Source organism: Grampus griseus (assembly GCF_964374135.1).
Source record: "Grampus griseus genome assembly, chromosome: 2".
NCBI lineage: Eukaryota > Metazoa > Chordata > Mammalia > Artiodactyla > Delphinidae > Grampus > Grampus griseus.
The window spans coordinates 114,674,044-114,700,398 of NC_139018.1; the positions used below are offsets into that span (position 1 = coordinate 114,674,044).

At 50.3% G+C, this 26,355-nt stretch overlaps 1 protein-coding gene across 2 annotated transcripts; it reads right to left on the reverse strand.

Annotated features, from left to right (window-relative positions):
* Positions 1 to 26,355, reverse strand: PKM (pyruvate kinase M1/2). Of its 2 annotated transcripts, none has more exons than XM_082647809.1 (11): positions 26,236 to 26,355; positions 14,736 to 14,917; positions 14,072 to 14,163; positions 10,844 to 10,975; positions 10,187 to 10,373; positions 9,196 to 9,466; positions 7,775 to 7,925; positions 7,174 to 7,326; positions 3,372 to 3,538; positions 1,461 to 1,642; positions 1 to 750 (listed from the first exon to the last, which is right to left on the reverse strand). In XM_082647809.1, exons 2-11 carry the CDS (start codon positions 14,887 to 14,889, stop codon positions 644 to 646), a joined length of 1,596 nt encoding a protein of 531 aa, XP_082503935.1. In that variant the 5' UTR covers positions 14,890 to 14,917; positions 26,236 to 26,355; the 3' UTR covers positions 1 to 643. The 2 variants fall into 2 exon arrangements, with proteins under 2 accessions (XP_082503935.1, XP_082503936.1); XM_082647810.1 differs by lacking the exon at positions 3,372 to 3,538 and adding an exon at positions 3,921 to 4,087.

Below are 26,355 nucleotides of genomic sequence, written 5' to 3' on the forward strand. Positions count from 1 at the left end.
TGCTTCAGCTGTTGTTTATTGACATACAGGTAGGCTCTATAGCAACAGGCCTGGAGGCGGCTGCAGTAGTGAGGGAAATGGAAGGTGGAGGGTGGAGTGTTTGCCTGCAGCAACAGTCGAGTGGAGTGAAGGAACAGAAGTGCACAGTGCACAGGTGGGAGTGAGGGAGGCTGAGGGGGGCTGGAGAACCAAGTAAGGGCCAGGGCCAGAGTCTGCTTAAACTGGAACCTCTGCCCTATTCCCTAAGGCCCCTACTCTTAGCCGACTATCTCCTGATCCCACGCCAGGGCTGGGAGTTCTCTGGGTATCCATTTTCTACAGGAACTGAATCGAGTACACAAAGGAAGAGAAGCAGGAGCTGTTGCCCTCTATGTGAAGCTCTGGGGCCTCCAGTCCTGCCTGCACCCCTCCTTCATCCCTTGCTCGGATGGGGCCACATGATGGGTGGCCCAGCTCTGAACTACCCCACCCAAGCAGGGTCTTAAAAACAGCTGTGTTTCACAGAGGCATTAATCTTCCCTGGCGTCCCAGCCCACCAGTGCCACACCACAGCCCCAAGTGAGCACTACAAGCATTGCTGGCCTAACGGATGGGTTGGGGAAGGGGGATGGGACAGGGGCTGGAGGAGGGGCTCCGGGGCCCATCACGGCACAGGAACTACACGCATGGTGTTGGTGAAGCCAGAACCAGGGCGCCACCCGGTCAGCACAATGACGACATCTCCCTTCTTGAAGAAGCCTCGGGCCTTGCCTGGAGGAAGAGAAGAGGGGCTGGTGAGTGAAGAATCATGTGAAGAAGGTATGCACCTGGGAGACTGCCCCACAGTCAGAGGAAGCTAAGCAGGGCTGACGGGCCTTTACTCCCTTACACCACAAGGTGGCGCTAGCCTCACAGCCCAGGCAAAGGGGATGAGGGAAGCCTTGATATATCCGTATGGCTCAGATAGCAGAGCTGGCAGGGACCTTTGGACATCATTCATATTCTACTCTAGAGGGTGGACAGCCCAGCCCAAAGTCACAGCTAGCTGCTTCCTCTCATCACATGATATCCTACTCTTATACTGGGACAAAGACCATATGAATACATAATTTGTACATGTGCTGGCCCCAAGTGTAGGAGCTCTGGCTAATTTTATGAAAAACCTCAATGATGAGCAGATGCCAAAGAATGGACAACCCCGATTATCGAGGATCCTTTGCTTTGGATCCTAGACTGGAAGAGAGTGAGGAGAGAACCTGGGGTGCTCAGCCCCACAACTCAAAGGCCCCTCTTCCCTCCTGGGCTCAGCCCAGGACTCCAGGGAATGGGATGAAGGATTCAGAGAACATTCCCAGTGAGGACAGCTAGGGCTCTTGCACCCAAAGGCCAACATGTTCCCCTTTCTATAGGGTCTCAGAGAGACCAGTGCTCAGGCACCTTCTCCACCCCTCCACCTCTAGCCCTTGCTCCCAGCCACGCACCAACATTCATGGCCAAGTTCACCCGGAGGTCCACGTCCTCAGCCCAGGCCTCCTGCACTGGGTCCTTACACACCACAGGGAAGATGCCGCGGTACAGGTGGGCCTGGCGAGCTGTCTGGTGATTCCGGGTCACAGCAATGATGGGGGCCCGGGGGCGATATCTGGACACCTGATGTGCAGACCTGAGATGGGGGACAGGCAGACAAGACTGTTAAACAGTGTCCCAGGAAGCTCCTCAGGGCCTTCAGCAACAACTCACCCTCTAATCCAACTCCCTATGCCAGCCTGAGGCTCTCTGCTGCCAAGACTGGGGCGGCTCATCATCCTGTATCTTCCACAGCACATAATTCTTCTTCATAGCTATGCTACCCATCTGCCCTACCCCGCTCCCAACAGGCCAGGGCCCCAGGATCATGCCGACCCAGCAAGGTCAGTTTCCCCCACTTCCCCCACATGGCCCGTACTTGGCAGCAGCTACAAGCCAAGCAACATGGGAATAGCACCTGACTCTTGACATTTGCAAGAAAACAGGAGCAGAGCCCACCAGTCCCCCTTGGAATCTACAACGCAAGTCTTCCCTATTGCTGTGCCCTCTCCTGACTCCACGTGATCCCCCGGGTCCCTGAAACAGTCCCAGCAACTGGGCTGTAGAGCCCCCCAGTCAAACCTGAGTATCTAAGTGAGGCTTAGAAATACAGGTGGCTACCCAGGAGGCAAGACCAGGGGATGGGAGTGTCAGTGGGGGAGGCTCTGCCTGTGAAGGCTCCTCGGGGGGGGAGGGGACCCCTGTACAGCCCCAGCGCCAGGTGCTTCCTTCAGCACTGACACTGTACACGTGTGGCTGCAGACGTGCCTCGGGAGGTGGAGGGGCCTGCAGGGGGAACTGGGGCCTGGAAGGCAAGCTGTGAGGACTACTCAACAGGTGTTAGGGAAACTTCAGCCATGTCACAGCAGAGGGCGCGCTGCATTAAGGCCTGGCCTCCATACAAGGCTTTCAGAGGGCAGCAAGCGCTAAAGTCAGGACTCGCTGAGAGTGAAATCCCAGAAGCCTGGAGTTAAAAATAGCCAAGGAGCAAAGGCTGGACTTTTTCACAAAGGTCAACCCAAATGGTGGGAGCTTTTCATCCTGAGCCCTCTGCTGAGGGAATCTGCACATCGTGTGTCCTGGTCCTAAAGGCAGTCCCACCTGCTGCTCCTTGGTGCGTGGGGCTGCCTGTCTGCTCCTCTCCACCCGCCTCCTCCAGGAAACCCTAGCTGCCCTGTGGAGGAGGAGCACACCCCAAACCCAGGGAGAGAAGCACGACAGCCTAGTGATCTGGAAGGGACCCCGAGCCTGAGGCCGAGCAGAGGCCTCAGCCTGGATGCACGGCCCAAGTGCCAGCAACACACCACGGTGACCTTTCCTGGGCAGCACCCACTTGCCTTTGGGACTCAAAGACCGATGGGACGGGTGCACCAAACAAACAGCATGTCAGCAAACAGCACTCATTTTCCACACTGAACTTTTTAAGGAGCACATAGCAACCAGAATAAGCAAAACTGGTTATCCTTTACTTTTTGAGAAAAACAGCTTTTAAGTATCAACCATTTGTCATCAGTCTGTCTGTCTATGTAATTAAGTCTCTAGTTCGTCGTGAGGGTATAAACTTGCTTTGGACCCAAATGGTCTGACATGCCTATGAACGCTGCCTGGGATCCTGTCCTTCAGGCCCAGGGCAGGGGTTCTGCTCGCTCCCAGAGCCTGGTCACGGGGCCAGGGGAGCTCCGTCCCTGCAGGGTCCCGGGCACAGGCTGAGGGGTCTTACCTTGGCTTGGTGCCATCTGAGCACTGTTTAGTGCACTGCTCCCAGGACCCCCAAGGAAAGGTGCTGCCGAGCTGGGCGTTCCCAGGGAGCCGCTGCCACCTCCTACCTGCCAGACTTGGTGAGGACGATTATGGCCCCACTGCAGCACTTGAAGGACGCCTCCACGGCACCCACGGCGGCGGCTTCGGTGGGGTCACTGGTAATGGGCGACAGGCGGCGGAGTTCCTCAAATAATTGCAAATGGTAGATGGCAGCCTCTGCCTCACGGGCAATCTAGGGAGGGGCAACATCGGTCCAGAGGGACGAGAGGGGGACAGAGCTTTGTCAGAGCCGTGTCACACGGGAGAGGGAGGGGAAGAGTCGCACAGACAGCTGGTGAGGGGCATGTCCCTGGGTGCAGAGGCCAAGAAGAGCCCAATCGCTGGAGGTTCTGAGCTAAGCGAGATCAAGACTCGCAGGAACCAGCCCTTCACCAGGCGCCTGTGACGTCGCTGTGCCTGCCGAGCTGAAGGACCCTGCGGTCCTGGCCTGCCCTGACTCCCTGGCTAGCTTCCTGCAGGTGAGAGGAGAGGTCCTGAGTGCAGGCCCCAGGTGCAGGGCTGGGCCCTGGCTGTCTTCTAGAACGGCTGGAAGTTACCTGCCCTCAGGGCCCTACCTGCCAGACTCCGTCAGAACTATCAAAGCTGCCGCTAAACACTTATAAGAAGCCTCCACGCTGCCCATGGCCATGGCTTCCATGAGGTCTGTGGAGCGACTTGAGGCTCGCGCAAGTTCTTCAAACAGCTTGAGGTGGAACATGGCTGCCTCAGCCTCACGAGCTATCTGTAAGGTTTAGGGGGAGGGGAGGCAAGGAAGAGGGGAAGGTACCTTAGGTTAATTGGCTAAGTCTGTCCTTCAGGCAGATGCAAAGAGGCAGGGTGATGAAAGCCCGCTTAGGGATGTGTGGAGGATTTCAAACATCAACCGCTACTGCTTCCCCTCCAACCGAGGGGAAAGTGATTCTTCCGTTCTGGAAGGATCTATTGATCTTGGAAGGACTTTTTGATTGGCGGTGGAGGTGGAGGGAGATAATATGGTGGCAGGCTCTAGTGCCTGGGCACGGAAACATGCAGAGGCTGGGCCCCCGGGGCTCCCGGGCCTACATAGCTCCCTGGCAGGACTTGACCACGCTGCCTCATGAACACAGCTCACAGGAAGGAACAGGCCTCCCTCCTCACATGGCTGTCTGGTGGTTACTACCAGGCTTCATGCCTGGCCTCCATGCACACATGGAGTGCTTGCTTGGCTTCGGACACAGGGATGCTACCAGCCTGTCCAATGGCATGCCGTGCAAGCACACTGAGCAGTGCTGGAAAACTGAGGTCAGACAAAGCCAACGTCACGCGGCTTGACCGCGTTCTAAGCAGGCAGGTAGAAAATTGGCGAGCTTTGCGGTCAGGAGGAGTAGCCATGTGAAGAGAAAGGTGCCTGTGAAAACACGCAGGTAAGTTTAACAAGACATTTAATTAAATCAAATGATTAAAACACCCATGAGAAAGCCACTGAGTTATTTACAGACCACCTGGCTCAGATAACACCAAGAATTAGGAAGAAAATTTAAGCTTTAGAGGGTTATAATGCAATTACCAGCATCTTAGAGAATGATGGGTGAGGGAAGAATCAGTAATACCACCTCATTAATTTGACAGGATAAGAAGATGAGTGGCAGAATTTGCTAGGTTAACGGTTTTCTTCCTGCAAGAATGGAATGCATGCAGCCCAAAAGGACAGGAAACATGAACAGGAAGGAGAACCATACCTGGTACTGCCTAGCCCTTAGTTAAGGGACATCAACTGCATCAGTGAGATAAAGGAGAAAGCAGTGGACAGGTAAGAGGGGAAGCTGTTGGCCAGTGTTAACTGGTGACATGGACAGGAGAGGCCTGTACCAACTGGCCCAGACCCCATAACTTATCTCCTGAGCAGTGCCATGCAATCCCAGTCTTGCAGTTCTAAGGTGTCTGTTCAAAGGAAAGATTGGGGTATGGAAAAACAGACGTGGGTTCAGAGCCCAAAGTCTGGTTCTTAGACTGTGACCCCAGTACAGGCCCCACTGTCTTGATCTCCTGCTAGACGAAGTACCATGTTGCAGGAGAGAACACTGGCTTCAGAGTCAGCAGATCTGGGTCCAAACTCAAGCTGTATTACCATGTACCCTCATCTATAAAATGGGGTGACATCTATCTCACTGAGGTTATGGAGATTACGTCAATCTACACAAGGACTTAACAGACATTTAATAATAGTAGTGAAATTTAATGCTAAGGCTATAATTAAACATATCCCATCTAATTCATTTCATAAATAAGGCCTTGAGAGGTTAAATTTGGTACAGACATTAAAGTCCCTACAGTCTATGTGGTTTCATGGTTCCATAAATCAGGTCAAGGTCACTCTCGCACCTCGGAGGCAATGGGGCCACACAACTAAGCAAGGCAGTTATAGAGAAGGGATGATGTGTGGAGACCCATAAACACAATGGCAGCCACTCTAGAGGGGAGAGGTTCAAGGTCCACTGTCCCCCAGGAGAGAGGAAGCACTCACCACTGGGGCAGTTGTGAGAATGACCATGAGCCCATAGTGCATGAGCATCTGTGACAGCAATCATGTCACACACAGAGGGTGGCATATCAGCCAGGAAACACAGCTGTGCCAGGGACAGGGATTGGTCTCTACCAATTTCATTACGGGCAAATCCACCCAGGGTGCCAAGGACAGACCAGAAGACATCTGTAGTCAAGTTGTCTTGTTTCATGCCTGAAAAAGTATTTAATATAACTCTCATGTCTTCTCTGGAAGTCATCTAAGCCTAATAATCACATAGAAAATGAAGGAGGAAAGGACGATTATCTTATCTAGTCCAGAAGTTCTTTTTGGGGGATTGTTTTAAATTTGCGGGAATGCAGGGGAGGGGGTGTCACACAAAGGGCTTGGGGTCCTTTGTTGGCTGGAAAGCGAATAGGAAGGTTAAAGAAACACTGTTTCAGGGTAGGAGGCAAGTTCACTGAGCTATACATTATCAACAGCGACCTAGGGCTGTTGTGAAAGTTCATTTGCAACACTCGTTTTCCCAGGCCTGATGACCCATCCCTGTGTTAACTCTTCAGTAAGCTCTAGAGCAGGAGCAGCCAGGCTGCGGGACATGGCAGAGCGGGAGACCCTTGAAAAGCTAGCTCCCACAGGAGAAAGAGAAGTGGCCTCCAGGGCTCCTCCAGATGCTCTCACCCCAGGGCCAGGCGGGATCAGCCAGCCTTCCACCTGTTTCTATTTGTGGGCCTGTCACCCATCACTTAAACCCCACTTTTTAGTCTAGGGCGAGTGCAACAGCTCAGCAAAGCAGGCGCTGCTGCAGGCACCATGCAAGGCCAGCCTGCAGCCAAGTCAGTGCAGGCAACAGCCTCCAGTGCAGGCCCAGAGGCCCCCGTCGGGGAGGCACCTGGCTGGGGACAGGTGGGGAATCAAAATGGAAGCCAGACAGGACAGCTGCGAGCAGGAGCTCTTGGCCTTTTCCAGAACAGGGCAGAGGTACTCAGGTCCTCTAGGCTGCCCAGAGGAAGAGGTACAGATATCCCAGTACTTGAGCCAACGGAAGGCTTCACAGTCCTGCAGACAGGAGTGAACTGTGCTATAGCTGATGAAAGTGGCCGCCTCCAGAACAGAAGGAACTAGGAGACGGGTGTGGGCATGAAGGCAGAACAGAAAAAAAACAAGACACCTCCACGCCCCCAGCACACACCTCCTCATTCTGCTTGTAACTTGGAGGGTAATAAAAGATCGTGGGCGCAGAAGCCTAAAAGGTGTCGCTCTGTGCCAGAGTTCACCTCCATCCCAGCCCCAGCCAGGGCGATGGGCGGGCCGCGAGAACTCACCAGGTGTTGCATGCGCACAGCTTCCAGCGGGTAGTCCCCTTTGGCCGTCTCTCCAGACAGCATGATGCAGTCGGCTCCGTCCAGGACTGCATTGGCCACGTCACTGCCCTCAGCCCGAGTGGGGCGAGGCTTCTTGATCATGCTCTCCAGCATCTGGGAGGGGATGGGGTATTCGTGAGACGTGGCCTGGGCTGTCTTCAGACACACACTGACCCCCTGGATCGTGTGTATGTGCACAGAGTACAGCTCCGTGTAGGTGCATGGGGGCAGGGGAGGGGTGGTGGGGTAGGGGGGAGGATACGTACGTGTGTGTGTGTGTGTGTGTGTGTGTGTGTGTGTGTGTGTGTGTGTGTGTGTGTGTGTGTGTGTGTGTAACATGGGGCAGGGTCCATGCGAAGAGGATACGTGTGTGTGTGTGTGTGTGTGTGTGTGTGTGTGTGTGTGTAACATGGGGCAGGGTCCATGCGAAGAGGATGTGTGTGTGTGTGTGTGTGTGTGTGTGTGTGTGTGTCTGTAACATGGGGCAGGGTCCATGCGAAGAGACCGGGTAGCCTCCAAAGCTTTCCTGTGCAAGGATGCAAACTCAGGAAGAGGCACATACCTGCGTGGCACAGATGACAGGCTTCCCAGCTCGGTTGCACCGCCCAATCATCATCTTCTGAGCAAGGAAGACCTTCTCTGCAGGAATCTCAATGCCTAGATCACCACGCGCCACCATGATCCCATCACTGGCTTCCAGGATCTCATCAAACCTGACAGGGAAGTTGGAAAGAGAGAGAGGTTATATGGAACAGGGGCCACAAGTAAGGTGACGCAAAGGAAGTTTTCCTGGGATTTCTCTAACTTAGCCGTCCTTGCACCAGGACAACTACCCACGACATCATGATGGATGCATGGAGGTGGTGGGGTGTTTCAGCTACTCCAGTCCCCCAAAGGGGGCCAACAGTTCTGCTTGTTGGGCTTCTTTGGCACCAGTATGGACACATCACTGGGGGAAAGGGGAGGGGACGAGGTCTCCTCCAAAGTCCCATGGACTCATTTCCTCTCCATCTGCATCTTATGAGGCCCCTCTTAAGGTGTCTCTCTACCATCTTCATTCCAGTTGGCACTTCCAGGGCAGAAAGGGAACCCAAGGCGGCTGACTGCTCCTGACACAAAGGTCCGTGGCCTCTCCCAGCCAAGGACACTTGAGGGCTGCTCCTTCAGGGGGCCCCCTCTAACTTGCTGAAAGCATGAGAATATGGCTTTGCCTGGCCTGGAGCCAAGGTCAGCAAGCACCCATGGCTTATCAGGATGGCACAGGGAGGACCCCAAATTTCCCGGTACAAAGGACATCGACACAAAGCTAAGGATGGAAAGGTCACAACAGGATGACTGCTCCCCCCACTCTTCCCAAGCACACACTTAATCCCCACAAGTAGGTGTGGGGTGTCAGCAGCGCTGGGTTCTAGTAGGGAAACAAAGAGGAACAGATGTCACCCAGCTGGCCTTACTCATACGGCCGTACCTGGTAAGCACTAGGGAGGTGGTGGACCTGCGCTGGGACAATGTGCCCCTGGAAGAGGACGGCATGCTTTCCCCTCAGAAGCAGATACCATGCCAGAGCTGGCCCGATCACCAAGCCGGCTGCTTTCTAAGGCAAGACCAGGAGGCCACATGCTTCAGTGTCAACACCAGGCCCTGAGGCTTCCACAGGGCTCCCAAGGGAGGGAGTCCCTTCCTGAGAGCCTGCCGTCTTCCCCCTTGGTGGTCCCCAATTCCAGCAAACACAGGCAGTGTCAGGAGCGCAGCACAATGGCTCCTGAGCCTGGGAGCAGTGACCCTGTCCTCTCCAACGCTGGTCCCTGGGCTCATGGAACAACGTCAAGATGCTGGCACCCCAATCACCTGGGAAGCTTTTTTTCCCTTGAAATACCAATGCCTTCCACTCCCCCTCGTAGGATATTCTGATTCACAGGATATAGCGTGCTCTTCAGAGCTGGGCTGGGGCTGAAGGGGGCAGGGACAGTCGGGTGCACTTACCTCCGAACTCCCTCGTGATTCTCGATTTTGCTGATTATCTTGATGTTCTTTCCTTTCTCTCCCAGGACCTTCCTGACTGCATGGACATCAGACGCCTTGCGGATGAAAGACGCGAACACCATATCCACATCCTGCTCTACCCCAAACTTCAGATCCTGGATGTCCTTTTCTGAGACGGCAGGCAGGTCCACAGCAGCCCCGGGTAGGTTCACACCCTTCTTGCTGCCCAAGGAGCCACCGTTCTCCACCTCCGTCACCAGGAAGTCAGGACCTGTGTGAAATGGAGTAGGTACGAGAGGCAGAGCCACAGGGGCAAAAGCGTCCTCACCAGGAAGCAGGCTCTCCCCAGTACAGAGAACTGGGAAATAGCACATGGTGGGTGCTGGAGCCACACTGCCAGGGTTCACATCCCAACTCCACTAACTGTGTAACCGTGGGCAAGTCAATTAACCGCTCTGTGCCTCAGGTAAATAGGGATAATAATATCTACTCCTAAGATGGTTTTAAAATTCAAACAAATTATCATGTAAGATGCTCAGAATAGTGCCTGGCACTTAAATGTTAGCTCTCATTCCCAGGCACACCGGAGTCCTCTATGTATCCTACTGAGGGGATGGAGGAGGGAAGCAGAAAGCCTACAGTAGTGAGGATGAGTAAAAAAGAAATCTCGGGAATTCTCTGGCAGTCCAGTGGTTAGGACTCCACGCTTTCACGGCAGACAGCCCAGGTTCGATCCCTGGTTGGGGAACTAAGATCCCACAAGCTGCACCACAAAGCCAAAAAAAAAAAGAAAAAAAGAAACCTTCTCATCTCCTCCCCAAGAGTTCAATTAAGTTGGAGTGAAATCTGTTTTTGAGGCTAGGAGTTTATTATAAAAGGAGAATACAGAGACCCAATCTCGCTGCCAGCCAAATAAGCTATCTTCTGCCAGAGAAACTTAAGAGACGGGAGCTGGTTTTAGACAATTAGACCCTAACTCCCGCGTACGTACCTTTCTGCTTCACCTGCAGAGAAATAAGGCCGTCATCCACGTAGATCTTGCTGCCCACATCCACCACCTTGCAGATGTTCTTGTAGTCCAGCCACAGGGTGTTCTCGTCACACTTTTCCATGTAGGCGTTATCCAGGGTGATCTTGAGTGTAGCTCCCTTCTTCAGCTCCACCTCGGCGGTGCCGCTCTACAGACAAGACAGTAAACCACAAGTCCAAAGAAGCCGGGCCCTCCTAGCGGGAGAAGACAAGCCCTTTCCTCTAGGGAACAAGGAGCGAATCTCAGCTGCAAATAACAATAAAGCCTTTTCCTTTGGAAAGAAATAATCAGACTGTCTAACTTAGTATATTTCAAGGAAATAACCCAAGAGAAACCTAGAATGTTTTAGTTATACTATTTAATGATAGGGGAAAAGAGACAAAGAAATTGCTCCCCCAAGTTAGAGAGACTTGGAAGTAGGTTTGGAGCGTAAAAGAGGTTCCTTTCTGGTATTGTTTCTTAGCGAAGTAGATGAAATCAAGACTTCTTACAGTGACGGATAAAACTCTCATTTATAGACCTAAACTCTGAGAAACGTGACTTCTGGCCGGGACAGACTGCTGAGGATGTCTCTGGGGTCCCCTGCGCCTTCCTCCAGCTTCTCCCCAGGATACTCACGCCCTTGATGAGCCCGGTTCGGATCTCAGGTCCTTTAGTGTCCAGGGCCACAGCCACTGGCCGGTAGAGAATGGGGTCGGAAGCAAAGCTTTCCGTGGCTTCACGCACGTTCTTGATGGTCTCTTTGTGGTACTGGGGGAAAGGAGGGGTGATGATAAGCGTCCTCCCGCACACTAGGATCTAGGACCGGCACTGAAGCTGATCACTCAGGAAAGAGCTGTGGGTGTTCTAGACCTCTGCCTCCAGCGTATACCCTCACGCTGCCCACTCCCCGAGCATCCTCTACCGGCTTACGTCAACCTCCTTGGCCTCTACCCACTTGTACCACAGCCCTTACCCACTCTAAGGGCAAATCTTAGGAACTTTGGAATAGTTACGTTTTGGTGGCAAGACATGTCAACATAAAAGAGGCTTGTCTCCTTTCTCCCCCTCTAGGATTCATCAAATACCCTCAGCAAATAAAGCAGACGACTGGGGTAAAAAACCTAGGACTTGTATCTGGATAATACTGATCTGGCCATCAATGTCAGACTCATAGATTTGGTAATTTTGAGCTTTTCCTCTACTGATTACAACTGCAATTCAAACTCAGTTATTTACTTAAGCTAACGGTGGCCCAAGCTAAATAACTCACTGCTAAAGTCATGCAGGCCTGGTTCTGACGATCACTTCCTGCAGTCTGATTAGAAACGAAAGTGGAACAGGGAGAGGTGGGAATACGCCTTTCTCTGAACTAATTGACCTTTGCCATTTCTCACTTGCAACAAATCCTGGCTTCAATCTCGCCTCTGAAGCCCTTTCTCTTTTTCCATTTGCCATTCCTGTTTGACTAAAAAGGGACTCAGAGCCAAGATGTCAAAAGTTCTTCGTGCTATCAATATGGCATTGCTAGTAACAGAGGCTCCCAACTCAGCACTTTGTGGGCCTCGTCCTTCAATCACCTCTGTCCAGGAGAGCAGCACCTGAGAACAGGAGGTGGGAAGGGAAGGGTAACGCGTTTCATCCGTCAACGCTGTCCTTGTGGAAGGTTCTAAGTGTATGTTGCTTAAAAGGCAGTATTTCGGGCTTCCCTGGTGGCGCAGTGGTTGAGAGTCCGCCTGCCGATGCAGGGGACACGGGTTCGTGCCCCGGTCCGGGAAGATCCCACATGCCGCGGAGCGGCTGGGCCCATGAGCCATGGCCGCTAAGCCTGTGCTCCGCAACGGGAGAGGCCACAACAGTGAGAGGACTGCGTACCGCAAAAAAAAAATAAAATAAAATAAAGGCAGCATTCCTGGCCGACATGGCATTATAGAACCACACATTCTGTAAGAACACATCTTGCCCAAGAGAACTGCCAAAAGTGGGGGCTAGAGACACTGTGGCAAAGCTGTCAAAAGATCAGATGCAACAACAACAAAACCAAAAGATCAGATGCAGACGTGTGGATGTGGATGTCCCTCTGTCAGAGTGAGGGAGAAAAAGCAATTCCAACGCTCTGCTTAGAAGAGTATTTAAAATTGTCAAGAGCTGGAAAAGCATGTCCCAGCCACTCATCAAACTAAGACTGTTACATTATATAATTAACATTAGAACAATTTCAGATCAGTTTCCAAAACCCTGATCCCAGAGACCACACAGTTTTATCCTGGTCAAAAACCTCAAATTAAACCCACAAGAGGGACTTGGGTGTTTTGTTTTGTTTTCTAATCCCAACTCTAATCTGGGAAAACGAGTTAAAGCACAGATAATCTCCAAATGCCTCTTGTAGTTTAAAAAAACAAAATTTCTGAGTGAGCCCCGCTCCCGCAGGGGCAGATACCACTCGCCCTTGCCATTTCAGAGCTGTGTGGTATTATTTTACTGGATGGAAGAGGCCATAAAGCCTAGTTAAAGGTCAACTTCTTAAAATCTATTTCTGCTACTCCGCCTGCACACAGGAGACCCTGGCACAGGCCAGCAGTAGGGATCAGTTGTGAACTGACGTTCAGTGATGTCTTTAGTTCTCTCTTCGGACTAAGCTAACACTTACAGGAATGCCTAGCGACTCCTGCCGAGGACGCCCTGCCTTTGGAAAATTACAGAATGCCATCCATGGATGTCTTAACCTGCCCAGGGTGCCTGCTGAGCACAGTTCATCTAAACTTGGTCAGGCCCTCATGATATTTGGAGGCCGGATACCTGCCAGGCCATAAACTGTTTATGGAACATGGGTTAGAAAACCTACAATGAAGATTCTCATGTTTCCAGAAAGGAGGAATTCACCTCTTAGACTGCACTTCCTGAGGCTTTATTTTTAGCTGAAACTGAACACCAACTTCCAAATGCCAGAGGGCAACCCCTCACCTCCTGACCTTACAGGGTAGCATTTTCTTTATCCTGAACAGGAAATACAGAGGTCAAGAGGAGGGAAAGTTTGCCTCACCCATTCCTCCTCTGTTAATACCAGGATGAAATCCCATGGCCTGTGGTTGAACCTGAAGGTCAGGCACTGTCCCTCAGGCAGGTCCCACACACCTCAAAATGAGTTTGTTCTGATCTTGGGAACAGAAGCACGAATGGAGCACTTCCCAATAGCTGCCACCTGGTCCCTGGGTAAGGTCCAACGAGTCAGGTCAGCTCATCAACAGCCCCAGCACTAAGACACTCCTACCAGACTGTTGGGGAAGTATGCTGACTTTATTTTATTTTAATGTACCAAAACCCCCGGGAAGGGACACGCTGGGAACACAATGCTGATTAGGTAGGTATTATATGCCAGATAGTGTTAGTGCATTAGACCCAGTCTTCACTTGCAATAATGGAAACCCTTCTCCTGGACCTGCCCAGTTTATCCTGGGTCTAAACTAGGCCAGAATAACCTGCAGGGTAACTTACTGGTTCGTCACTGCAGTTATGAACTGTTACAGAAACCCTGGGGCAGGAGTGTCAAACTCCATGGGTTAGAGGAGTTTCCAGGACTTTCCAGAACCCTTGCACACTTTCCTTGGTGAGGGCTAATGGAGCACAGGTGTTGGGGAGAACCAGGGCCAATTACAAAGTAGGTCTTCTTTGCTTGAGGAGACCTGGCCACTTGAGATGGCAGGAGACGGGGAAAAGGAAGTAGGGATGGGCTGGTGAAGACAATCTTCCCATTGGCTGTAAAACCCACACTTTCTTGCCCAGTCCACCCTGGCTAAATGAACACGACATCCCCACCCCGTTTCCTACAAGCTGCCCCAGTGGCCAAACTACCCAGCCGAGGCACACCTCATGAGTTCCATGAGAAAAGTTCAAACGAGCCACGTTCATTCCAGACTTAATCATCTCCTTCAGCGTCTCCACTGATCGGGAAGCTGGGCCTAGTTAAAAAAAAAAAAAAAAAGTTTTAAAGTCATTAAGTGTTAATTATCCAAAGGAGAAATAACACTTTAAGTTTGCTTCAATTTAAAGAACTCTTGATAATTTTTTCCCCCAAATAACTCAAAATTCTTTAAAAAACATACACATGACTATTACTGTGCTAGCCTACTTTCTTGATTTAGAAGGACATCTCCCATTTCCTTCAAATTCTACAGGCTCCATCTAATTAGGAAAGCCTAGGTAAGTCTCGGCCAGCCCTCTATGCTCTCCCTGAAACCCAGACAGATGTCCAGCTACAGAATTCTGGTTGTACAGAGCATGTCAAAAAGATCCTTCCCTAGGTCTCTGAGATGCTCTGCTAAGGAAGATACCCTCTAAATTTTACCTTTAGCAGAATGCAGAAAGCATAAGAATTCTTTATTGCAAACTCCTCTGACCAGTTCTCATAAGAATCTCTGTAGCATCTTGCTCAGTACCCAGGTCTGCCACATTTATTTAGTCTTTTCAGGAGAGGAAAGGTCACTGTCTCAGGAAGCCCACGTTTCAGGGGGAGGGGGCACCCCCCACTCACCAATGGTGCAGATGATGCCGGTGTTCCGGGCCGTGATGGGAGGCGAGTCAATGTCCAGGCGGCACATGTGCTCCAGGAATGTGTCAGCCATGGCCGCGTGCAGCTGCTGGGTCTGAATGAAGGCAGTCCCGGCATCACTATGGGGCTTCGACATGGCTTCTGAGGTCTTGGGTCCAGGGGAGCTGAAGAGAGAGTAATCAGTTTGAGAAGCCGGAGGCGGCTATAATATACAGCTTGGCACAGGAAGCTGTTTCCTGCTTACACATTAACTCAACAAGCACACTTTGTTCAGAAGCCACAAGAAGCCCCGCCACGCTCTGGCTGTGTGGGTGCTCCTCAAGTCAGGCCACGGGCTCACGTTATTGTGAGCAAGTGGAAAAGACCTCAAAGAACAAGTTAAAACCACGTACCCAACACGTGTACGTCCCAGGCATCCACTGTAAGCACGCCTGCCTTACACTGGGCTAATATCTACCTCAACAACTTCCCTGCTAATCCTATAAAAATAACATCATTTTACATGCACTGCAGGAGCTTCCTCAAAAGGAAGTTGCAACCAATCTTCCAGGGATATAAAAACTCACCCCTAGTTTAGTACCTTGGTGAATCTAGATCTTTGTATGAAAAGCTGTCTCAAAGCTACAAACATCTGCTATGGGGAGGCGCACCCACACTGCCTCTTAACAATCCCCACCCAAACACAAAGTGACTTTCCTGGTCATAGAGACAACCACTATCCAGGCAGTCCTCCTAGTTCTAACCCACAGGACCACGTAAGTCCATTACTCAATTCATCCTAGGCTGGAGAACAGGTCCCAGCCCATTGACAAGCAATAAAAACCAGTCCCTGGACAGGAAGCAAAGCTCAACCAGAACCCTGAATGCAAAATCTTTCATCCCAGGAATCTGTACCTAAAAATTACATATGGTACTTTTGGTCAGAAGGACTTTAGGACGTGCAAAGCAATTTGCATCAAACCAAGGATAACCATAATGGTACCAGTCTGGCTCTAAAATTATTATAATTACATTAACAGGAGAGTTGCACTATGAAGAAATTAACGCTTGTCAAATCCTTCCCCCAGCTGATCTTCTAATGCACCACCCAATTCCCTAAGACTGACAAGTACACCACCCGCCGTGACAAAGACCATCTGTTCCAGGTAATTAATCAGCCCAGGTCACAATCCTGACCAGGGGCACAACTGCCCCCGACCTTTGCTTTTCTTCATTACTGACTTTACAACTAAACTCACTCAGCCGGTTAGTTAGCTGATTACAGACAGAGACTTGAGAAGCTTCCAAGCAGTGTTTCAAGAACCATCAGGGAAGGATGTGAGCCAGAAGCCTGACATGCCTCATCAGAATGCCATTCCTTTCCTCAAGTTTTCAGACCAAGGGTTACTCCTTCTCAAATCCTTCACCTAAGTGCTTCAGCCCAGGCTCAGGAACAAGCCCTTCTTTTGCCCTGTCCCACCGCCTCCTAAATCTCAGGGCTCCAAATCAAGGCATCCCATACATGTAACCCTTACTCTGTCTCCTCCTCCATCCCCGACTCTGTGGCCTCTCTGCATGGCTCGAACAAAGCATGCATCTAAACCCATCTCTGCCACCCTCGATAAGTCCAGAAAAAGCCCAAGAAGCTTTGCGACCAGTTGTGAGTGAATTTCCTGTAAGCTATTGAAAACTGATGGCTACAAGTCCCCAGCTACAGAAACTAAATATTTAAAAACGAGAAAATAAGATACCAGCTAACTATTCCACATGGCATATATACTGTTCCTTTCAGTATGTGTTTCCTAACTCCCTACAACATACCAGGTACCAAAATGAAAACGTCCTCTCCTCCGTGACCTATTTGGTTTTGTATCCCTTAGCACCAAGTACTTGGGGGTATTCCAGTTGTTTACTGAATGATGTTTCAGAGTATCTTAATGCCTCTTTGTCAAAATCAAAGTTATACCTATGTCCCTTTCCCCACAAAATCCGAGGAATTTTTGAATTCCTGACAGCACAGCCTGGGCAGCCAGGGTCCCTTTACCTGCACTCACGGTTGAAGTAGGGTGTATATAGCTCCAGAGCACCTGGGCTTAGGTGAGTCTGGCTGTTAAGGGAAGATTATTGAAGAGATGGTGCCTGGTGGCACACCAAGGCAACTGGAACACACAGGCCTTGCTGTGGCCTCCAGGCAAAGGGAGTCATCCAGTGCGAGGACTGTACTGTGATCTCAATGAGTGGGTTGAAATGACTAACCCGACTCTTCTTAAAAATCATCAGTTGGGGCTTCCCTGGTGGCACAGTGGTTGAGAGTCCGCCTGCCGATGCAAGGGACACGGGTTCGTGCCCTGGTCCGGGAAGATCCCACATGCCGCGGAGCGGCTAGGCCCGTGAGCCATGGCCACTGAGCCTGCGTGTCCAGAGCCTGTGCTCCGCAACGGGAGAGGCCACAACAGTGAGAGGCCCGCATACGGAAAGAAAAAATTAAAAAATCATCAGTTGGATCTTCTCTAGACCTCAGACATTAGGGTCTCCTTGCAAAGATCCGGCTGGGGCCACTGATTATCGTGTTCTCTGGGCTTGGGCTTCCAGTGACATAATGCTCTTTTTTTGGCTCAGGGTGGCTCCTTGGTCCCACCTGCAAAGACTGCTCGGAGCTGAGAAAGGCTTGCCCTGCAGAACTGTACAAGGATTAAGGTAAAAGCTGAGTGCACCTAAAGCTCTTTGGGGTAATGGAGAAATTACCTTAAGAACCAGGTATCCAGGTAGTAGTAGGTAGTAGCTGTTCCTAGAGATTCAGCTATGTTATAAATGAAAACACAGAAGCCACCCAAGAAAATACCAAGAAACTGGTAACAGAAAATTCGCAGGTAAGACAGTTCTTAATGGCTCCTTTGCGATGCTTTATCCCCTCCCCTAACACCCCAAAGATTGCCTTCCTTTAAAGTCTCTTTAAACTTTGATTTACTAACATTTCACTATTCTATACAAGAACCTGGTCCCTCTCCCTTTTCTTTGTGGGGTGGGGGGCAGGAAGGGGCAATAAATTAAACATACATAACAGGACTGGAAGGATATCTAACAAAATATTATCAACATGTTATCTGGGTGGTAGGATTACAGCAAATTGCAAATTTCTTTCTTCTCCTTACTAAAAAATTTACTGATACTAAACGCTTTCATAATAAGAAAAATTACAAATGTACCTCTTCTGAACATGATATATTTAAAAGCATCCTGGTAAAAGTGTTGGAATTAAAACAAATGTGAAGCTCCCTGTTATATTATTCAACTGCTGCTCTAGGCACTTCAGGAATATTCTAAACACAGTAGAGGTGGGATAATGCATCTTAGGCCCTAGATCACAAATGCACTGCAGGATAGTTTCACTGACTTAAGAAGGTCAACCTTGGGAATTCCCTGGTGGTCCAGTGGTTACAACTTGGCACTTTCACTTCTGGGCCTGGGTTCAATCCCTGGTTGGGGAACTAAGATCCTGCAAGCTACACAGCACAGCCAAAAAACAAAGTCAACCTTGATCTATTCAGAATCTCAAAGTGCAAAAAAAAAAAAAAAAACAAGGTTAATATGGTCCATAGGACTACTCTGTGCCAAAAAACCTGTTAGTCACATGCCCAAATCCAACAAAATTCTTTTCCTGTTTAGTCTGTCCTCAAGCATCAGAGCAAAATCTTTGTGACAAGGATATTCTGGTACAGAAGGGCTGCCTCAAGGACAGGAGATGCTATTAGCAGATACAATTATACTGGGCTCAAACACTAACCCTATTTCACCATCTCAAATTAAATCTGAGGGCCTCCCTGGTGGCGCAGTGGTTGAGAATCTGCCTGCCAATGCAGGGGACAAAGGTTCGAGCCTGGTCTGGGAGGATCCCACGTGCCGCGGAGCAACTAGGCCCGTGAGCCACAACTACTGAGCCTACGCGTCTGGAGCCTGTGCTCCGCAACAAGAGAGGCCGCAATAGTGAGAGGCCCTCGCACCGCGATGAAGAGTGGCCCCCGCTTGCCGCAACTGGAGAAAGCCCTCGCACAGAAACGAAGACCCAACACAACCATAAATAAATAAATATTAAAAAAAAAAATCTGAGGTCTGCAAGCTCTGATCTTTTGCTTATCCAGGTTACTAGGTACAAAAATAACAAGTGAAATTTTGTTTGAGTGCATTTGCACACCAGCAATCCAAAAGAGCTGGCTTGTCAGGAAGTCCGTCCATGTTCCTACAAGATCTCACCACGTCCTTAAAGCCCTCTACCAAACTAGGGACTTCATGTCTCATGCCCAGGTCACCAACTGGTTTTCTATCCCCTCAGGCTCTGCCCCGGAGCCTCCCTTGCAGGGAGGGTCAGGGCTCTCCTACCCAATGAGCCTCTTCTCCGGAGCACAAGCTGCCCATCCTACCTAAAACACACTCTGGACTCTCCCCCAGCCCCTGGACAGCAGCCTCAGCGGTGGTTTCTCAGGGCGGGCCTCTGGGAAGAGCTGCCCTCCCTCCGGCTGGCTGTCTGCACGGTGCCTGCCAGCAGACGCGGCCAGCTCATGCCAGTCTGACTCACTACAGCATCCTCCTCTGCAGGAGGCACAGACATGCAGAGGCAACCTCCAGCCAGCCGTGGGAGCCCAGCATAGCCACTGATGGCAGCAAATGCTGTGCCCAGGTATGGGAGCCTTATTCTTGAGCCTGAGCTCCTGCTGTAGGACCTTCCTCAGAGCCATTTCTCCTCTGTGAGAAATGAGACAACATCAGAGGCCTTATTGTTGTGTGGGCCGAAAGGACGGAGCAGGCACAGTCACAGCTCATCTCCAGGGGCCCCTGCTCCCACCCTGCCTTTCTCAAGTGGCTCCTGGCTCTTTAAAGCTATAGTTTTGTTTATGCCAGACACAATTCTTTGGTCACTCTTCAGAAACCTGAGGGTGAAAATCATAGAAGAAAAAATACCCAGCACCACTTAGTGTCAGTACTGTTGGCAGGTTGTCCTGGGAAAGAATCATGCTTCAGTCCACCAATTCTAGCTTTCACAAAAGCCCACATCATTCTGCCCTAGTAAACCAGCCTGGCCTATGAGCCCGCATCTGCATAAAATCTTTATTTAACCAGCCAGGGCTCCCTGCACCAATTTTTGCTCTGATGCCAATCTCACCATACAGACTAACTCAATAATGATGGCACCTGGTACCTATGATTGTGTTTCTCGCTCTGACATCCATTTGCTACCTACACCTCTTAAGTCTACAAGCCAGCATGAAGGTCTGATTCCCAAATCTTCAGAACACCAACATCCGTTAGAAAGTTTGCATCACAACGTGTTGGACAAGGCATTCAGGCCAGCCTGCTCTCTAGGAGCTCTGTTCCTAGATGATGGAGCAGAAAAATGTAATTCCCAAGACTGGCCCTAATCTGACTATGGTAGCAAGAAGATCAAAATGGGTGCTGGGCCAGCCACAGAACCTAATAAGGTCTGAAGTGAATGGCTGTTCATCCTCATATACAGTTAGAGTAATGACAACAGTGTATTTGCATATGGAGTGGGGGGAGGACAAGCAGTTTTTAGCTAAGAGATGGGAGTTATATTAAGTCCATTCTACCCTCAGCAGGCCCCATAACAGAAAGCAAAGTCTGGTGTCACCAGGTTACACAAAACAAAATGAACCCACCTGTAGGTTCAAGTAAAATTTCCTTCTTTTATTCAGGGCTAGAACTAAGTGACAAACATTATAAGCAGGAGCCCAAGGTCCTATTTCAAATCCGAGTGTGCAATAGGGCAGAAAAGCTGATATTAAATGAGCCTACCCCGCAAAAGGACCACTCAACTCCAGGGCAGGAAGTCCCGACAGAGAAACCTCTACCATCTCAGATGCCGAGGATTTGATTGCAGATGCTCGGAGAATAGAACTGGTTCAGTCGGAAGGAGGAAGTTTAGATGAACCTTTTGCTGCGTTGTGTTCCTTACTAGGCTTAAAATTATGAGGCAATGCTTCAGGGCATGATATTTACACTCTGGAAGCAGCAAGGAACCTGGGACACTGATTTAGGGCCTTTGCAAGCCAGGTACACCACCAGGATGGGTGATGGCCTCAGCAAAGGGAGGCACTGGCTCAGCATTTAAAGGAAGAGCTGCCCTGCATCACAGCTGCAGGGAGAAGAAGGGGGGAGTGAAAGGAGGAACGGCAGTGCCAGCTCTCCCAGAGCACTGACCTAGTTAGTATACCTGGTCTTCCTGCAGTAACCATCATAAGTTTGCTGCTATTTTATTTTGTTTTGAACTAAAGAAATATTAACATCTGTATTTTTACCACCCAGAACTGACCATTAATATTTATCCAGGGAATTCCCTGGCAGTCCAGTGGTTAGCACTCTGCACTTTCACTGCCGAGGGCCTGCGTTCAATCCCTAGTTGGGGAACTAAGACCCCGCAAGCTGTGCAGTGCAGCCAAACAAGCTGTGAAGTGCAGCCAAAAGTTAAAAAAATAAATCCAGATTTTCTTTAGACTTAAAACAAAAATTTATCATTATATACAGGTCATTTTTTCCTCCACTCCCAGGTCCCTCCAACCCTTCCACATCCCATCATGAACTTTGATACCCAACCAGTGTCATGAATTTTGTATCCTTCTAGTTCATTTAAGGGTGTCTGTATCTATACTGAACCCTATGATATTGCTGTCTTTAAAGTACCCTAAGTAATATACTGTAAGGCATCATCAAACAACTTGCTTTTCCAGCACATTTAAGATCTATCTAGTTGGTACACAGATCTAGTTAATTCATTTGAACTGCTATACTAGTCCAGTGCATAACTAGACCATTTATGTATTCCCTTACTGGCTGGTCATTTCCCCATTAAATCCAATTTTTCCTCATTAATCAATACTTATAACAACTCTCCTAGTACATGTCTTCTTGTGCAGGTGTGAGCTTCTATAACCAGAGATCAATTCCTGGGCCACAGGGTATATTTATTTTCTATTTTACTAAATAGTTTTGAATTGCTCTCCAAAGTGGTTATATCCACTTACAACCAACCAGTAAAGTGATTTCTTGCCTTCCCACACCTTTGTCAACACTTGATACTGTCAGACTCTTAAAATGTTTGCCCATCTGATGGGTGACATGTGTTAATCTGCTCTCTAATGTAATAACAAAAGAGGGATATCAGGTATCAGAATAGTTTTGTTTACCAAGTCTTCATTTCCCTGCCTCAACTAGATCAAAACTCCAGCACTCCTCCAAAATGTGTATGACTTTGTCTCATATACCATGACTGACTCAGCTGACTGAGTAATTATTTTGCACTCATCACCTGAGATAGGACGGATACCAGTTGTCTAAAGTTAAATAAATGCTATCTGTTGGTTGATTAAATGTTTGGAAGGGCTGGGACTCCTTTCAGAGAATGTTTTTTTTTTAAACTGCATCAGCTGAGCTGGTCCATACTCTGAAATGCTATAACCAGCAACCTCTGCCCTGTCATATCTCGTCTTGGCATCTCCCCCACTAAAGCCCTTATCTGACCTCCAAACACAGCTTGCTGGCGTCAGGAAAGAGAGGCTTACAGTTCCCCAGGAGTTTTGCCTATAGAAAGAACTGGGGGAGGTGAGTCGCAGAGGCCACCAGAAGTACTGCAGGCTGGCTCTCCCTCCTACGTGCAGACCAGCACAAACCAATGAAGGAAAAACGGCTGCAAGGGTGGGGCTGCACCACTTGGTGGCCCTGCCAACCTCCCCTCCTAAGCTGAGCAGTAATAGCAGGAGGCCAAAAGGCAGAGCAGAGGCTGCCTGACCACCCAGGCTGGCTCACCTTCCCAAAACAGCTTCTTTAACAAAGCCCCAAATAATCAGCCTATTCATTTATCTAGTCTAAGGCTGGCTTGTGGTTAAAGAAGAAGAAAAAAAAAGAATGGTCTTCATTTTGTTCTATTCCTATCTGTAACAGAATTGATGCTTAAATGATGACTCAAGGTCCTGTAAGACCGTTCACGAAATAAATCACATATTTCACAAGATCCTCGACGAGGTTGCAAAACTCTGCTCCCATGGACAACTCAGTCTTACGGTGTACCAGTTAACTGGGGTTTGACTGTGGATAGTTTGAATGATTCAGAAATAAAGATATTGTCAAATGAGTCATTTCCCCCTACCTTCACCTCAGTCTTAGCTCTTATCCAAAATAACACACCCTGGCGTGCCTTCATGAAAGCTGAAGAAAAATAAAAAACCCTGTAGTGCAAGTTTGTAATCAAGAGCTGCATTTTTTTCTACCTTCCTGCTCTCAACCATTTCCTTATTTCTTCCACTGCCTCAACATTAATAAACAGCTTTAAGAAATAAAATGGCTTTTCCTGTGACCCCACATTAATGTCACAATACTCAAAGCACAGAAGCACCTCCCATAAGGTGCTAGCTCTGTCTGGAGTAACAGCTACCAAACTTGCCAAATCACTGGGGCTGCAATTCTTAAAGACTCAATAATGCTCTTGGCTAAACTGTGAATTCAACACTAAAATTATTTACTTCTAATGCAGTGCTTAAAGTGAGAGCAGCTGCCCTAGACAGAAGACTAATGTCCATATACTTAGGCTCAAGTCCAGTAACTCAGAAATGAGTTCAAGGACATTCTTTAAGTCATCGTTATTCATGTCCACTACAACCCGTATTCCCAAAATGGCTGCCATGCCCACTGCACAAGGCTCAGAAATATAGGTGTGCAGACTGTTATCACCTGGGCATGAGGCTCTGCCATGCTGCACCTAAGCACAGTACAGAGAGCCTGGGGACCTCCACCAACCATTTGTCACTTAGTTGAGACACTTTTAACTGGGGGAAATGCATGCTTCATTATTTGACTCACTGAAAGGGGAGAGGGGACTTTTTAAGCCGGCAAAGACCACAATGCAGTTTCCCCACTCACCCAATGAAGAGAGTTCTCTTAAAAGCAGATAAATTCAAAGGTTTAGTCATCTTCCCCAAAGCCTCCCCCACCTACACACACAGACCTGGTGATGGGTTACATATTCTTCCCCTCGGAACAGCCCACTGCAATCCCAACAGCATCCTCAGGCAACCTGAGGGCAAATTATTTGCTAACAATGCTGCAGAGTCCTGACCTAGGCCCTCCTCTCTACGCCAGGGAGTGGCCACACCCTCATTACGGCCAACAAGGAGCTACTGTCCTTTGCCTCTAATCCTAACCTCACACTTAACCAGCTGGCTGAGCAAATCCCAGAACCCTACCAAGAGTGGGTGGGAATGGAACAGGTGAAGATTTCAGTCTTGGGGTTCCAAGTTTGTTTCTACTCTTGTAGCCAAACACCAAAGGCTGCAAATTATCCCCCTCCTGCCTTCCTTTGTCTAGAGGACCAAAGAGCCCCTGTAGCAAGTGGAGAGTTGAAGAGTAACATTATTAGTTACTCTGTAAACACTGTACCAGGACCCTGGAGGGGACTGGTTTCCAGATGTCTGCCATTTAGAGAGCCTGATTCCCAAAGATTAACTATGAGTATGTGGTTTGGGGATGGCAGACAGAAGAGGAGCCCTTGCACTCAATTACGATTTAAGTAATTGCGCTCAGTGACCAAAGAATACATTTGGAGGCATCTCACCTGAGATTAGACACTGCACTGAGTATTCAACATATATCCATGTAGGTGTGTATATATCAACCAATCCTTTCAACAATCAAGAGGAAAAATGTTACAAGTTACACATGGGAAACTGAGATCCAGAGGCTGAACTCCCACCGTTACTCATGTCAGTATGTTAATGAGTTAAACCCGACCTAGAAAAAGCCTGTTTCCAACTTCCCAATGCCTCTGTCAATCATGCCCGGACCTCAACTATCAGGCCGATTTGTGCAGAGGAGGATCAGTGTCCTGGGCTTCAAGGACACAGATAAGAAGCCAAGGGATGCCTTTCCATTACTAGGTCCTTATAACCTTCAGACTGGAAGGTGCTTTCCTGCTTCTTCAAACCCAGTGTGAGGCCTCCTCCCCTCAACCCCCAGCAGGAAGTGTGTACTTTCCTCACAGCACTTACCACTGATAACTTTCATGTTCTTCCCTAATTAGACGGCGAGTTCCGTGGGCTATAACCATTTTAGCCATCCTGGTGTCCACGCCGCTCCCCAAAACAGCTCTTTACACACGAGTTTTTATTGAGTGAATGCAGGCACGTGGCACCAAGCTCTTGACGTATTTCTACTCTCCCCATAACCTGCTCCCACCCCAACCCGTGGCCTCTGCGCTCTACAATCAGCCGCATCTGTTAAGTAACATGAAGCAGAGGCGGGGAGCCAGGTGAGTGGCTCGAACGCAAGGAGGCCTCTGAGCAGCATGCGGAGGCTTGTCGGGCCAGAGATGGTGCTTGGCCGGTAACGGGCCCGAAGGTCAGTGGTCCGCGATCCCGCGGGGCAGGGCTCTGCAGGGCGGGTCCCGGGCAGCTACGTGCAGCCCCGCCTTGGCAGGATGGAGCCCAGTAACCTCCTAGGAGCAAGAGCAGCCCTGCGGCCGCCCCATCATATTCAAGGCGGCACAAAACAGGAACGCGCCACCACAGGGCAGCCACTCTTTCTTCCTCTGCAGCGGGGAAGACCAAGAGTTACGTAACCTCTAGCTGCGCCCCGGGCCGCCGCTGCATCTCCCCGCCGCACGCGAGCCAGCCCGCCCAACCGCAGACCACTGCACTTCGGGCGGTGACGCCGGGACGCGGGCCCGGGGCTGCAGGAGAGCCCGAGACTGGGGAACTCTGATGGAGAAGGGGACAGGACTGAGATGGGAGACCGAGGGGCGGGGGGGCGGGAGAGCAGGCGGACGTGACCAGAACGGAGGGGGAGGGGCGAGGACGCGGGTGGCGAGAAGGAGGCTGCAAAGAAGAGGGATGCGGTGGAGCGAACGTGACTAGAGAGGAGGGGGAGGGGCGGGAGCCAAGGCATGAATGGGGGTAGGTACGAGGAGGGGACAGAATCCGAATGGAGGAGGGACGGGGGAGCGGAGCTAAAGAAGGAGTTTCAAGGAGAGGTTACAAAGAAAGCATCAGAATGAGGGGGACACGGACAGGATGAAGACGAGAAGCGAGTATTAAGGGTGAAGGGGAGGAGACGAGCGTGGTGGGGAGGGGGGAGGGAGACTGAGGGAGAAAGGATCAGATTAGGAGAGAATAAGGGGAGGAAAACGAGGATGGGACCAGGCAGAAGAGGGAGATAAAGGGAGGGGAGGATGGGACCAGACTGGGGGTGGGGGAAGGTTAGGGACTGGGACAGAAATGGGGCTGGCTGACCCATCTGCCTTCGGAAGAAGCAGGAGCTGGGGGCTCTGAAGAGGAGGCCCTAGGCGCGAGCACCCTTTCTCGTCTCTTCAGACCCCAACCGCGTTGAATCCAAGATGCCACGGATCCTGCGCCACACTGAGTGCGCAGGCGGGCTAGGATTCCGCACTGGCAGGGGCGACGGAGCCCCGGTGGGGACGGATGGCCCAATCTCTCCCCAAGCTCACCTCCGACGTCGTCCGGTTCGGGATGCGCGGCTACCACGGGGAGGCCCGAAGGCTCGCAGCGCGTCGCTCCAGTGCGGGGATCAGCTACCTCAGCCTCAAGGTTATCCCAGCTAAACGGCC